The 16,056-nt window shown below is 46.6% G+C and overlaps 2 protein-coding genes across 2 annotated transcripts in view; both read left to right on the forward strand.

Moving 5' to 3' along the window:
• The window catches only part of LOC311121178 (NACHT, LRR and PYD domains-containing protein 3-like), a gene marked incomplete at its 3' end in the record, with an annotated part of 15,169 nt that extends 12,013 nt beyond the window's left edge, over positions 1-3,156 (forward strand). Inside the window, exon 9 of the mRNA XM_084195700.1 lies at positions 3,133-3,156. Within this exon, the coding sequence (XP_084051826.1) occupies positions 3,133-3,156 (24 nt within the window). The remainder of the gene's footprint in view (positions 1-3,132) is intronic.
• The window catches only part of LOC311121180 (uncharacterized protein), a 36,069-nt gene extending 22,343 nt beyond the window's left edge, over positions 1-13,726 (forward strand). The window contains exons 5-6 of the mRNA XM_084195702.1: positions 12,934-13,053; positions 13,515-13,726. Of these exons, the coding sequence (XP_084051828.1) occupies positions 12,934-13,053; positions 13,515-13,551 (157 nt within the window). The 3' untranslated portion in view covers positions 13,552-13,726. The remainder of the gene's footprint in view (positions 1-12,933; positions 13,054-13,514) is intronic.
• Positions 13,727-16,056: the final 2,330 nt, after the last annotated feature.

The raw sequence follows: 16,056 nt of genomic DNA on the forward strand, positions 1-16,056 counted from the left end.
AACACATTCCACTCCACATTCACTGAGCTCCTCTATCCAGGGTTTTGGGTTGATGTTGACTCCTCAGTGTCCCTGTAAATAATAACCATGGTAACACTGACACACACACACACACCCACTGGACACACACACACACTAGACACACACACTGGACACAAACACACACACTGGACACACACACACACTGGACACACACACACACACTGGACACACACACACACTGACACACTGGACATACACACACAATGGACACACACAAACACTGGACACACACACACACTGGACACACACACACACACACACACAGGACACACACTGACACACACTGGACACACAAACACACTTGATACACACACACTGTACACACACACACACACACACACACATACAGGATAGACACACTGATCACACACACACACACACACACACTGGACACACACTGGACAAACACACCCACACACTGGACACACTCACACAATGGACACACACACACTCTGGACACACACACACACACATTGGACACACACACACACACTGAACACACACACACTGGACACACACACACTGGACACACACACACACACACACACAGAGGACACACACACACACACACACACACTGGACAAACACACACACACAGGACACACACACATACACACTGGAAACACAAACACAGGACACACACACACACACTGAACACACACACACTGGACACACACACACCTGACACACACACACAGGACACACACACTGGACACACACACACACTGGACACACACACTCACACACACTGGACACACACACACACACACCTGACACACGCACACACTGGACACACACACTGGACACACACACACACACACACACACAATGGACACACACACTCACACACACTGGACACACACACACACACACATTGGACACACACACACACACAAACTGACACGCACACACACACAGGACACACTCACACTGGACCCACACAGATACACACTGGACACACACACACGACACACACACAGAGGACACACACACACACACACACACACTGGACAAACACACACACACAGGACACACACACATACACACTGGAAACACACACAAATGACACACACACACTGGACACACACACACACACCTGACACACACACACACAGGACACACACACTGGACACACACACACACACACACACACACAATGGACACACACACTCACACACACTGGACACACACACACACACACATTGGACACACACACACACACAAACTGACACGCACACACACACAGGACACACTCACACTGGACCCACACAGATACACACTGGACACACACACACACGACACACACACATACACACTGGACACACACACGACACACACACATACACACTGGACACACACACACCTGACACACACACACACACATACACACACACTGGACACACACACACACTGGACACACATACACCTGGACACACACACACACACAGGACACACACACACACTGGACACACACACACACACACACACACACACACACACACACACACACACACACACACACACACACACACACACACACACACTGGACACACACACACACACACACACACTGGACACACACACACCCTGGACACACACACTGGACACACACACTCACACACACTGGACACACACACATACACACTTACACACACACACTCACACACACTTACACACACACACTCACACACACTGGACACACACACTGGACACACACACTCACACACACTGGACACACACAAACACACACACACACTGGACGCACACACTGGACACACACACATATGCTGGACACACACACACTGGACACACACACACACACTGGACCCACACACATACACATTGGACACACACACCTGACACATACACTGGACACACACACACACACACACACACACACACACACACACACACACACACACACACTGGACACACACAAACACACTGGACACACACACACACTGGAGACACACACACTGGACACATTTCCATGTGTTGTATTTTGATGAAAGGAAATCCCATATAGCCTACTGGACAGGACTTTGCTATGGCATCTTCTGTTTGGGTGTCTCAGGTCAGGTCTGAGCCATGATCAGAATGTGTCTCTGTGTCTATTTCCAGCCCTGCCATTTCTACCTGTCCTGATCTAGTGTTTCACCCCTGACCTCCTCACACCGTCTCACTGTCCATGTCTGCTTTTAGCTTCCACCTCTACTTCACTGTGTTATAATGGACCTTATGCTTGTTATGTCACCTCTGTAACCAGTTATCAAACATACTGACCTTTCTGACCCTATCCCATGGCCCTACTTTCTACAACTGAACATTTAAATTCCTCTATGAGTTTTGTTTTGTGTCCATTTACTTATCTATGTATTTGTTGTATATTGGGGTTGTGCTGCAGAGCATCATGGGGGTTTGTATGTGTTGAGATGATCACGTTCCAGATAAATGGTTGAACTGATTCCTGTCTCCTGTCTCATCATTATTGAATTGTTATACAGACGTGGTTATGAAACCCACGAGACATAACAAAAGATTGGTGATGAGTAAGTCTGAATCTACAGGAACTATTCTGTCTGGAAGAAGTGGGTTTTTACAACTGTTTAAAACTGTTATTTTCTGTGGTCCAGTCTAGGCTAATGTTAGCACAGTGTATTGATAGCAGAGGCAAGTGCATAGTCCAGCTAGCTAAGAAAGAGAGTTAACATCGTCATGGACTGCAGAAAAGGACTGGAGACGGACGTCGGAGTGGGAAAACAACTTGATTAAAAGGGAGGAATATACATTGATTGAAGGAAAGGACATTTATTCAACTGTGAAGAATAACCTTTTAATTAAAACTGCTAAATGAGCGAACTTAGGAGGAAACGTCAGTGAGTGAAGTGAATGAAGATCATGTGACTAAGGAAAATATTGCTGTGGTTGAGGACAATATTGAAGTGAGTGACAATCAGGAGCTTATTGAGAAATGAACAATTATTGGAATTGTTGGAAATATTGGACAGTTTGATCAAAGTATTGAGTCGTGGAGTTAAGCTAAGAAAGAGTTGTCAGGTTGTCAGACAACATTGTGCCTCCATGTTTTAGTGTAATGGGGCCAAAGACATGTAATTTACTAGGTAGCCTGCTACAGCCAGACAGAACAGGTAATAAGACGTATGGGGATATTGTGGAGATACTTAAAGGACATTTTTCACCAGAACCACTAGTTAATGCTGAAAGGTTCAGGTTCCACAGGAGACATCAGGAAGAGGGAGAATCAGTAACAATGTTTGCTGCTGCATTAAAGAAACTACAAGAACACTGTGAGTTTAATGCTGTTCTAAATGACATCATTAGAGACAGACTAGTATGTGGGCTACGGAGTGAAGCTACACAAAAGAGACTGTTGACTGAAAGTCATCTGACCTCGGCAAAGGACATTGAAATCAGTGTGTCCATGGAACTAGCTGCTAAAGAGGCTCACCAGTTGAGTTCATCAGGAACTTAGTGGGTTCATCTAACAATCCTAATCACCAGTTGATACCTGAGCCAGAGCAGCGAACAGTTTTGACTGGGCTGAGCGGGAACTGTGCTTCAGCAGAGGTAGGGGAGCCAGCAGGTCAGAGGTGGATGAACGCAATGCCCTCGTTTGGGTGTAGGGACTGATCAGAGCCTGAAGGTACGGAGGTGCCGTTCCCCTCACAGCTCCGTAGGCAAGCACCATGGTCTTGTAGCAGATGCGAGCTTCAACTGGAAGCCAGTGTAGTGTGCGGAGGAGCGGGGTGACGTGAGAGAACTTGGGAAGGTTGAACACCAGACGGGCTGCGGCATTCTGGATGAGTTGTAGGGGTTTAATGGCACAGGCAGGGAGCCCAGCCAACAGCGAGTTGCAGTAATCCAGACGGGAGATGACAAGTGCCTGGATTAGGACCTGTGCCGCTTCCTGTGTAAGGCAGGGTCGTACTCTCCGAATGTTGTAGAGCATGAACCTACAGGATCAGGTCACCGCCTTGATGTTAGCGGAGAACGACAGGGTGTTGTCCAGGGTCACGCCAAGGCTCTTCGCACTCTGGGAGGAGGACACAACGGAGTTGTCAACCGTGATGGCGAGATCATGGAACGGGCAGTCCTTCCCTGGGAGGAAGAGCAGCTCCGTCTTGCCAAGGTTCAGCTTGAGGTGGTGATCCGTCATCCATACTGATATGTCTGCCAGACATGCAGAGATGCGATTCGCCACCTGGTTATCAGAAGGGGGAAAGGAGAAGATTAGTTGCGTGTCGTCTGCGTAGCAATGATAGGAGAGGCCATGTGAGGATATGACAGAGCCAAGTGACTTGGTGTATAGCGAGAATAGGAGAGGGCATAGAACTGAGCCCTGGGGGACACCAGTGGTGAGAGCACGTGGTGCGGAGACAGCTTCTCGCCACACCACTTGGTAGGAGCGACCGGTCAGGTAGGACGCAATCCAAGAGTGAGCCGCGCCGGAGATGCCCAGCTCGGAGAGGGTGGAGAGGAGGATCTGATGGTTCACAGTATCAAAGGCAGCAGACAGGTCTAGAAGGACAAGAGCAGAGGAGAGAGAGTTAGCTTTAGCAGTGCGGAGAGCCTCCGTGACACAGAGAAGAGCAGTCTCAGTTGAATGACCAGTCTTGAAACCTGACTGGTTTGGATCAAGAAGGTCATTCTGAGAGAGATAGCAAGAGAGTTGGCTAAAGACGGCACGCACAATAGTTTTGGAGAGAAAAGAAAGAAGGGATACTGGTCTGTAGTTGTTGACATCAGAGGGATCGAGTGTTGGTTTTTTGAGAAAGGGTGCAACTCTCGCTCTCTTGAAGACGGAAGGGACATAGCCAGCGGTCAAGGATGAGTTGATCAGCGAGGTGAGGTAAGGGAGAAGGTCACCGGAGATGGTCTGGAGAAGAGAGGAGGCGATAGGGTCAAGCGGGCAGGTTGTTGGGCGGCCGGCCGTCACAAGTCGCAAGATTTTATCTGGAGAGAGAGGGGAGAAAGAAGTCAAAGCATAGGGTAGGGCAGTGTGAGCAGGACCAGCAGTGTCATTTGACTTAACAAACGAGGATCGGATGTCGTCAACCTTCTTTTCAAAATGGTTGACGAAGTCATCCACAGAGAGGGAGGAGGGGGGGAGGAGGATTCAGCAGGGAGGAGAAGGTGGCAAAGAGCTTCCTAGGGTTAGAGGCAGATGCTTGGAATTTAGAGTGGTAGAAAGTGGCCTTAGCAGCAGAAACAGATGAAGAAAATGTAGAGAGGAGGGAGTGAAAAGATGCCAGGTCCGCAGGGAGTCTAGTTTTCCTCCATTTCCGCTCGGCTGCCCGGAGCCCTGTTCTGTGAGCTCGCAATGAGTCATCAAGCCACGGAGCTGGAGGGGAGGACCGAAGCGGCCGGGATGATAGGGGACATAGAGAGTCAAAGGATGCAGAAAGGGAGGAGAGGAGGATTGAGGAGGCAGAATCAGGAGATTGGAGGGAGAAGGATTGAGCAGAGGGAAGAGATGATAGGATGGAAGAGGAGAGAGTAGCGGGAGAGAGAGAGCGACGGTTGCAACGGCGCATTACCATCTGAGTAGGGGCAGAGTGAGTAGTGTTGGAGGAGAGCGAGAGAGAAAAGGATACAAAGTAGTGGTCGGAGACATGGAGGGGAGTTGCAGTGAGATTAGTAGAAGAACAGCATCTAGTAAAGATGAGGTCAAGCGTATTGCCTGCCTTGTGAGTAGGGGGGGATGGTGAGAGGGTGAGGTCAAAAGAGGAGAGGAGTGGAAAGAAGGAGGCAGAGAGAAATGAGTCAAAGTTAGACGTAGGGAGGTTGAAGTCCCCCAGAACTGTGAGGGGTGAGCCATCCTCAGGAAAGGAACTTATCAAGGCGTCAAGCTCATTGATGAACTCTCCAAGGGAACCTGGAGGGCGATAGATGACAAGGATATTAAGCTTAAATGGGCTAGTGACTGTGACAGCATGGAATTCAAATGAGGAGATAGACAGATGGGTCAGGGGGAAAATAGAGAATGTCCATTTGGGAGAGATGAGGATTCCTGTGCCACCACGAGATGCTCTCGGGGTATGCGAGAACATATGGTCAGCTGAGGAGAGAGCAGTAGGAGTAGCAGTGTTTTCAGTGGTATTCCATGTTTCCGTCAGCGCCAAGAAGTCGAGGGACTGGAGGGTAGCATAGGCTGAGATGAACTCTGCCTTGTTGGCAGCAGAACGGCAGTTCCAGAGGCTGCCTGAGACCTGGAACTCCACGTGGGTGGTGCGTGCAGGGACCACCAGGTTAGAGAGGCAGCAGCCACGCGGTGTGAGGCGTTTGTATAGCCTGTGCGGAGAGGAGAGAACAGGGATAGACAGAGGCATAGTTGACAGGCTGCAGAAAATGGCTACAATAATGCAAAGGAGATCGGAATGAAATGAACTAAACATCTGGGAAAGGAGAGAGCGGGGCCTCCCTCACCACAACACCCAAATATAACTCTCCCAACTTCCACCACAGAAACTATAATTGTTGTAAACTACAGCGGTTCAATGTTTCTAGGAATAGACTAACTTCGTTTATTCAGCTAGCTAACTAGGTACAGTATTCTTCCGTGAAAATCGTCCAGGGCACCTAGTCATAAGACGCCACAGCCAGCCAGCATGCCGGACTCCAACATCACGGTTTAGCACCAATACTCGGCCACAACAAATCACCAGTGTGTCAACACGCCAAGCAGATCGTTCGTGTCCGTGTCTAACGTTGTGTGTTAGTCCCGACAGCTTGAGCGAGTCCGTCGTCAACTTATTCAGCCAGTTAGTTAGCTAGAATAGTTAGCATACTAGCTAGCCATTGCTTTCAGACAAAGAAGAAACCCCTCCTTTCACGGCACGAACACACAGAGAGAGCAAAACTAACGTTAACTAGTCACCCATGTCCCGAATTCCTTGGACGACTCTAGCTACCAATATGTAAAATTAAAACACAAATGTAGGTTATGACTTACCCCTAGCAGCTACTGTTAGCTAGCCAAGTGCAAAGCTAGCCACTGATTTGACTCAGCCAGTTCGCGTCTGTTCGCCAGGACATTCCAGCTATTGTTTACTAGTTGCTATCCAGGTAGCAACAAGCTAGCTAAATTTCAAGCACAGTAGCCACTTACTACCTAACGTTAACGGTTCAGACAATGAGGTTAGAAAACAGCTGAATGGTAGGCAAATATTGTATGTAATTATTGTAGGCAGCCAGCTGGCGTAATTACAGGCACTCAGGCGTGAAACAACTATACCGTTGCTAATAGTTTCCAGTAGCTACCCGCTAGGTAGTGGATTAGCCACCTAGCTTCGTGCTACACCGGGCTCAGCCGAATACAATACTAACCTACAATAATTACATACAACAACCCACGATAACTACCTACAATACCTAACTACAATCTAAATACATAGTTTAAGCCTTACTCGACAAAGCCCAAACTATGTATAAAGCCAAGCTTACCCGACGACCTCACCCGACGACACCCAATCAGTGACAAAATGGAGGTTTAATTGTAGAGTCCATGCCCCGACGAGTTGAGGCTGTTCTGAGGGAAAAAGAGAGGGGAGGTGAAACTCAATATTAGGAAGGTGTTCTTAATGTTTTGTATACTCAGTGTATGTTTTTTGCTTTATGTAATGGCATATATTTTATTGCTTCATGTAATGTATTTTATCTATTGAAATATAGTTTTGATATATTTTAAAATGTAGTTTCATGGGGATTTATTATGTTTTCCTGAATCTCCAACCAAATTCGGAGATCAGCCTCTCCAGTACCCAGTCATCTGTCCATGAAGAGTGACTTCTCTATGGATCATCCTATCCATTTTAGTAATGGACCAGTGACCTTTGACCCTAGGTAAAAATGTATCATATTATTATTGAAGATGAGAATCTTCAAGATCTGAAACAAGATGTATTTTGTGTATCTGACTATATACTGTAAAGCATCTGCTTATAATTATTTGTTTATGTCATATATTTTAATACACTGAGTGTAGAAAACATTATGAACACCTGCTTTTTCCATGACATAGATTGATAAGGTGAATCCAGGTGAAAGATATGATCTCTTATTTATGTAAGTTGTTAAATCAACTTCAATCAGTGTAGATGAAGGGGAGGAGACAGGTTAATGAATGATTTTTAAGCCTTGAGACAATTGAGACATGGATTGTGTAAATGTGCCATTCAGATGGTGAATAGGCAAGACAAAATATTGAAGTGTCTTTGAACGGGGTATGGTAGTAGGTACCAGGCACACAGGTGTTTGTCAAGAACTGCAACGCTGCTGGGTTGTTCACGCTCAAAAGTTTCCTGTGTGTATCAAGAGTGGTCCACTACCCAAAGGACATCCAGCCATTTTGAAACAAATGTGGGACGCATTGGAGTCAACATGGGCCAGCATCCCTGTGGGACGCTTTCAACACCTTGTACATTTACATTTACATTTACGTCATTTAGCAGACGCTCTTATCCAGAGCGACTTACAAATTGGTGCATTCACCTTATAGCCAGTGGGATAACCACTTTACAATATGTTTTTTTTTCTCTTTCTTTCTTTGGGGTGGGGTAAGGGGGGGTAGAAGGATTACTTTATCCTATCCCAGGTGTTCCTTAAAGAGGTGGGGTTTCAAATGTCTCCGGAAGGTGGTGAGTGACTCCGCTGTCCTGGCGTCGTGAGGGAGCTTGTTCCAGCATTGGGGTGCCAGAGCAGCGAACAGTTTTGACTGGGCTGAGCGGGAACTGTGCTTCAGCAGAGGTAGGGGAGCCAGCAGGCCAGAGGTGGATGAACGCAATGCCCTCGTTTGGGTGTAGGGACTGATCAGAGCCTGAAGGTACGGAGGTGCCGTTCCCCTCACAGCTCCGTAGGCAAGCACCATGGTCTTGTAGCAGATGCGAGCTTCAATTGGAAGCCAGTGTAGTGTGCGGAGGAGCGGGGTGACGTGAGAGAACTTGGGAAGGTTGAACACCAGACGGGCTGCGGCATTCTGGATGAGTTGTAGGGGTTTAATGGCACAGGCAGGGAGCCCAGCCAACAGCGACTTGCAGTAATCCAGACGGGAGATGACAAGTGCCTGGATTAGGACCTGTGCCGCTTCCTGTGTAAGGCAGGGTCGTACTCTCTGAATGTTGTAGAGCAATAACCTACAGGATCGGGTCACCGCCTTGATGTTAGCGGAGAACGACAGGGTATTGTCCAGGGTCACGCCAAGGCTCTTCACACTCTGGGAGGAGGACACAACGGAGTTGTCAACCGTGATGGCGAGATCATGGAACGGGTAGTCCTTCCCCGGGAGGAAGAGCAGCTCCAACTTGCCAAGGTTCAGCTTGAGGTGGTGATCCGTCATCCATACTGATATGTCTGCCAGACATGCAGAGATGCAATTCGCCACCTGGTTATCAGAAGTGGGAAAGGAGGAGTTTAGTTGTGTGTCGTCTGCGTAGCAATGATAGGAGAGGCCATGTGAGGATATGACAGAGCCAAGTGACTTGGTGTATAGCGAGAATAGGAGAGGGCCTAGAACTGAGCCCTGGGGGACACCAGTGGTGAGAGCACGTGGGGCGGAGACAGCTTCTCGCCACGCCACTTGGTAGGAGCGACCGGTCAGGTAGGACGCAATCCAAGAGTGAGCCGCGCCGGAGATGCCCAGCTCGGAGAGGGTGGAGAGGAGGATCTGATGGTTCACAGTATCAAAGGCAGCAGACAGGTCTAGAAGGACAAGAGCAGAGGAGAGAGAGTTAGCTTTAGCAGTGCGGAGAGCCTCCGTGACACAGAGAAGAGCAGTCTCAGTTGAATGACCAGTCTTGAAACCTGACTGGTTTGGATCAAGAAGGTCATTCTGAGAGAGATAGCAAGAGAGTTGGCTAAAGACGGCACGCTCAATAGTTTTGGAGAGAAAAGAAAGAAGGGATACTGGTCTGTAGTTGTTGACATCAGAGGGATCGAGTGTTGGTTTTTTGAGAAGGGGTGCAACTCTCGCTCTCTTGAAGACGGAAGGGACATAGTCAGCGGTCAAGGATGAGTTGATCAGCGAGGTGAGGTAAGGGAGAAGGTCACCAGAGATGGTCTGGAGAAGAGAGGAGGGGTTGGGGTCAAGCGGGCAGGTTGTTGGGCAGCCTGCAGTCACTAGTCGCAAGATTTTATCTGGAGAGAGAGGGGAGAAAGAAGTCAAAGCATAGGGTAGGGCAGTGTGAGCAGGACCAGCAGTGTCATTTGACTTAACAAACGAGGATCGGATGTCGTCAACCTTCTTTTCAAAATGGTTGACGAAGTCATCCACAGAGAGGGAGGAGGGGGGGGGGGGATTCAGCAGGGAGGAGAAGGTGGCAAAGAGCTTCCTAGGGTTAGAGGCAGATGCTTGGAATTTAGAGTGGTAGAAAGTGGTCTTGGCAGCAGAAACAGATGAAGAAAATGTAGGGAGGAGGGAGTGAAAAGATGCCAGGTCCGCAGGGAGTCTAGTTTTCCTCCATTTCCGCTCGGCTGCCCGGAGCCCTGTTCTGTGAGCTCGCAATGAGTCATCAAGCCACGGAGCTGGAGGGGAGGACCGAGCCGGCCGGGAGGATAGGGGACATAGAGAGTCAAAGGTGGCAGAAAGGGAGGAGAGGAGGATTGAGGAGGCAGAATCAGGAGATTGGAGGGAGAAGGTTTGAGCAGAGGGAAGAGATGATAGGATGGAAGAGGAGAGAGTAGCGGGAGAGAGAGAGCGAAGGTTGCAATGGTGCATTACCATCTGAGTAGGGGCAGAGTGAGTAGTGTTGGAGGAGAGCGAGAGAGAAAAGGATACAAAGTAGTGGTCGGAGACATGGAGGGGAGTTGCAGTGAGATTAGTAGAAGAACAGCATCTAGTAAAGATGAGGTCAAGCGTATTGCCTGCCTTGTGAGTAGGGGGGGATGGTGAGAGGGTGAGGTCAAAAGAGGAGAGGAGTGGAAAGAAGGAGGCAGAGAGAAATGAGTCAAAGTTAGACGTAGGGAGGTTGAAGTCCCCCAGAACTGTGAGGGGTGAGCCGTCCTCAGGAAAGGAACTTATCAAGGCGTCAAGCTCATTGATGAACTCTCCAAGGGAACCTGGAGGGCGATAGATGACAAGGATATTAAGCTTAAATGGGCTAGTGACTGTGACAGCATGGAATTCAAATGAGGAGATAGACAGATGGGTCAGGGGAAAAATAGAGAATGTCCATTTGGAAGAGATGAGGATTCCTGTGCCACCACCCCGCTGACTAGATGCTCTCGGGGTATGCGAGAAGACATGGTCAGATGAGGAGAGAGCAGTAGGAGTAGCAGTGTTTTCAGTGGTAATCCATGTTTCCGTCAGCGCCAAGAAGTCGAGGGACTGGAGGGTAGCATAGGCTGAGATGAACTCTGCCTTGTTGGCAGCAGAACGGCAGTTCCAGAGGCTGCCTGAGACCTGGAACTCCACATGGGTGGTGCGTGCAGGGACCACCAGGTTAGAGAGGCAGCAGCCACGCGGTGTGAGGCGTTTGTATAGCCTGTGCGGAGAGGAGAGAACAGGGATAGGCAGAGGCATAGTTGACAGGCTGCAGAAAATGGCTACAATAATGCAAAGGAGATCGGAATGAAATGAACTAAACATCTGGGAAAGGAGAGAGCGGGGCCTCCCTCACCACAACACCCAAATATAACTCTCCCAACTTCCACCTCAGAAACTATAATTGTTGTAAACTACAGCGGATCAATGTTTCTAGGAATAGACTAACTTAGTTTATTCATTTAGCTAACTAGGTACAGTATTCTTCCGTGAAAATCGTCCAGGGCACCTAGTCATAAGACGCCACAGCCAGCTAGCATGCCGGACTCCAACAACACGGTTTAGCACCAATACTCGGCCACAACAAACCACCAGTGTGTCAACACGCCAAGCAGATCATTCGTGTCCGTGTCTAACGTTGTGTGTTAGTCCCGACAGCTTGAGCGAGTCCGTCGTCAACTTATTCAGCCAGTTAGTTAGCTAGAATAGTTAGCATACTAGCTAGCCATTGCTTTCAGAGAGAGAGCAAAACTAACGTTAACTAGTCACCCATGTCCCGAATTCCTTGAACGACTCTAGCTACCAATATGTAAAATTAAAACACAAATGTAGGTTATGACTTACCCCTAGCAGCTACTGTTAGCTAGCCAAGTGCAAAGCTAGCCACTGAATTGACTCAGCCAGTTCGCGTCTGTTCGCCAGGACGTTCCAGCTATTGTTTACTAGTTGCTATCCAGGTAGCAACAAGCTAGCTAAATTTCAAGCACAGTAGCCACTTGCTACCTAACGTTAACGGTTCAGACGATGAGGTTAGAAAACAGCTGAATGGTAGGCAAATATTGTATGTAATTATTGTAGGCAGCCAGCTGGCATAATTACAGGTACTCAGGCGTGAAACAACTATACCGATGCTAATAGTTTCCAGTAGCTACCCGCTAGGTAGTGGATTAGCCAGCTAGCTTCGTGCTACACCGGGCTCAGCCGAATACAATACTAACCTACAATAATTACATACAACAACCCACGATAACTACCTACAATACCTAACTACAATCTAAATACATAGTTTAAGCCTTACTCGACAAAGCCCAAACTATGTATAAAGCCAAGCTTACCCGACGACCTCACCCGACGACACCCAATCAGTGACAAAGTGGAGGTTTAATTGTAGAGTCCATGCCCCGACGAGTTGAGGCTGTTCTGAGGGAAAAAGAGAGGGGAGGTGAAACTCAATATTAGGAAGGTGTTCTTAATGTTTTGTATAATCAGTGTAAGTTTTTTGCTTTATGTAATGGCATATATTTTATTGCTTCATGTAATGTATTTTTTCTCTTGAAATATAGTTTTGATATATTTTAAAATGTAGTTTCATGGGGATTTATTATGTTTTCCAGAATCTCCAACCAAACTCTGAGATCAGTCTCTCCAGTACCCAGTCATCTGTCCATGAAGAGTGACTTCTCTATGGATCATCCTATACATTTTAGTGATGGACCAGTGACCTTTGACCCTAGGTAAAAATGTATCATATTACTATTGAAGATGAGAATCTTCAAGATCTGAAACAAGATGTATTTTGTGTATCTGAGCATATACTATAAAGCATCTGCTTATAATTAGTTGTTTATGTCATATTTTAATACACTGAGTGTACAAAACATTATGAACACCTGCTTTTTCCATGACATAGATTGATAAGGTGAATCCAGGTGAAAGATATGATCTCTTATTTATGTAACTTGTTAAATCAACTTCAATCAGTGTAGATGAAGGAGAGCAGACAGGTTAAAGAAGGATTTTTAAGCCTTGAGACATGGATTGTGTAAATGTGCCATTCAGATGGTGAATAGGCAAGACAAAATATTTAAGTGTCTTTGAACGGGGTATGGTAGTAGGTACCAAGCACACAGGTTTTTGTCAAGAACTGCAACGCTGCTGGGTTGTTCACGCTCAAAAGTTTCCTGTGTGTATCAAGAGTGGTCCACTACCCAAAGGACATCCAGCCATTTTGACACAACTGTGGGACGCATTGGAGTCAACATGGGCCAGCATCACTGTGGGACGCTTTCGACACCTTGTAGAGTCCATGCCCCGACGAGTTGAGGCTGTTCTGAGGGCAAAAGAGAGGGGAGGTGCAACTCAATATTAGGAAGGTGTTCTTAATGTTTTGTATACTCAGTGTATGTTTTTTGCTTTATGTAATGGCATATATTTTATTGCTTCATGTAATGTATTTTATCTATTGAAATATAGTTTTGAAATATTTTAAAATGTAGTTTCATGGGGATTTATTATGTTTTCCAGAATCTCCAACCAAATTCGGAGATCAGTCTCTCCAGTACCCAGTCATCTGTCCATGAAGAGTGACATCTCTATGGACCATCCTATACATTTTAATGATGGATCAGTGACCTTTCACCCTAGGTAAGTTACTGGTCAGAATTTATGATATTACTATTGAAGAGGAGAATCTTCTAGATCTGAAACCAGATGTATTTTGTGTATCTGAGTATACAGTGGGGAAAAAAGTATTTAGTCAGCCACCAATTGTGGAAGTTCTCCCACTTAAAAATATGAGAGAGACCTGTAATTTTCATCATAGGTGCACGTCAACTATGACAGACAAAATTAGATTTTTTTTCTCCAGAAAATCACATTGTAGGATTTTTTATGAATTTATTTGCAAATTATGGTGGAAAATAAGTATTTGGTCAATAACAAAAGTTTCTCAATACTTTGTTATATACCCTTTGTTGGCAATGACAAAGGTCAAACGTTTTCTGTAAGTCTTCACAAGGTTTTCACACACTGTTGCTGGTATTTTGGCCCATTCCTCCATGCAGATCTCCTCTAGAGCAGTGATGTTTTGGGGCTGTCGCTGGGCAACACAGACTTTCAACTCCCTCCAAAGATTTTCTATGGGGTTGAGATCTGGAGACTGGCTAGGCCACTCCAGGACCTTGAAATGCTTCTTACGAAGCCACTCCTTTGTTGCCCGGGCGGTGTGTTTGGGATCATTGTCATGCTGAAAGACCCAGCCACGTTTCATCTTCAATGCCCTTGCTGAGGGAAGGAGGTTTTCACTCAAAATCTCACGATACATGACCCCATTCATTCTTTCCTTTACACGGATCAGTCGTCCTGGTCCCTTTGCAGAAAAACAGCCCCAAAGCATGATGTTTCCACCCCCATGCTTCACAGTAGGTATGGTGTTCTTTGGATGCAACTCAGCATTCTTTGTCCTCCAAACACGACGAGTTGAGTTTTTACCAAAACTTTCTATTTTGGTTTCATCTGACCATATGACATTCTCCCAATCCTCTTCTGGATCATCCAAATGCACTCTAGCAAACTTCAGACGGGCCTGGACATGTACTGGCTTAAGCAGGGGGACACGTCTGGCACTGCAGGATTTGAGTCCCTGGCGGCGTAGTGTGTTACTGATGGTAGGCTTTGTTACTTTGGTCCCAGCTCTCTGCAGGTCATTCACTAGGTCCCCCCGTGTGGTTCTGGGATTTTTGCTCACCGTTCTTGTGATCATTTTGACCCCACGGGGTGAGATCTTGCGTGGAGCCCCAGATCGAGGGAGATTATCAGTGGTCTTGTATGTCTTCCATTTCCTAATAATTGCTCCCACAGTTGATTTTTCAAACCAAGCTGCTTACCTATTGCAGATTCAGTCTTCCCAGCCTGGTGCAGGTCTACAATTTTGTTTCTGGTGTCCTTTGACAGCTCTTTGGTCTTGGCCATAGTGGAGTTTGGAGTGTGACTGTTTGAGGTTGTGGACAGGTGTCTTTTATACTGTTAACAAGTTCAAACAGGTGCCATTAATACAGGTAACGAGTGGAGGACAGAGGAGCCTCTTAAAGAAGAAGTTACAGGTCTGTGAGAGCCAGCAATCTTGCTTCTTTGAAGGTGACCAAATACTTATTTTCCACCATAATTTGCAAATAAATTCCTTAAAAATCCTACAATGTGATTTTCTGGATTTTTTATCCTCAATTTGTCTGTCATAGTTGACGTCTACCTGTGATGAAAATTACAGGCCTCTCTCATCTTTTTAAGTGGGAGAACTTGCACAATTGGTGGCTGACTAAATACTTTTTTTCCCCACTGTATACTGTAAAGCATCTGCTTATAATTAGTTGTCTATGTCATATATTTTAATACACTGAGTGTAGAAAACATTATGAACACCTGCTTTTTCCATGACATAGATTGATAAGGTGAATCCAGGTGACAGATATGATCTCTTATTTATGTAAGTTGTTAAATCAACTTCAATCAGTGGAGATGAAGGGGAGGAGAGAGGTTAATGAATGATTTTTAAGCCTTGAGACAATTGAGACATGGATTGTGTAAATGTGCCATTCAGATGGTGAATAGGCAAGACAAAATATTGAAGTGTCTTTGAACGGGGTATGGTAGTAGGTACCAGGCACAAAGGTTTTTGTCAAGAACTGCAACGCTGCTGGGTTTTTCACGCTCAAAATTTTCCTGTATGTATCAAGAATGGT

The sequence above is a fragment of the Coregonus lavaretus genome (assembly GCF_964263955.1).
Source record: "Coregonus lavaretus genome assembly, contig: HAP1_SCAFFOLD_1683, whole genome shotgun sequence".
NCBI classification, from domain to species: domain Eukaryota; kingdom Metazoa; phylum Chordata; class Actinopteri; order Salmoniformes; family Salmonidae; genus Coregonus; species Coregonus lavaretus.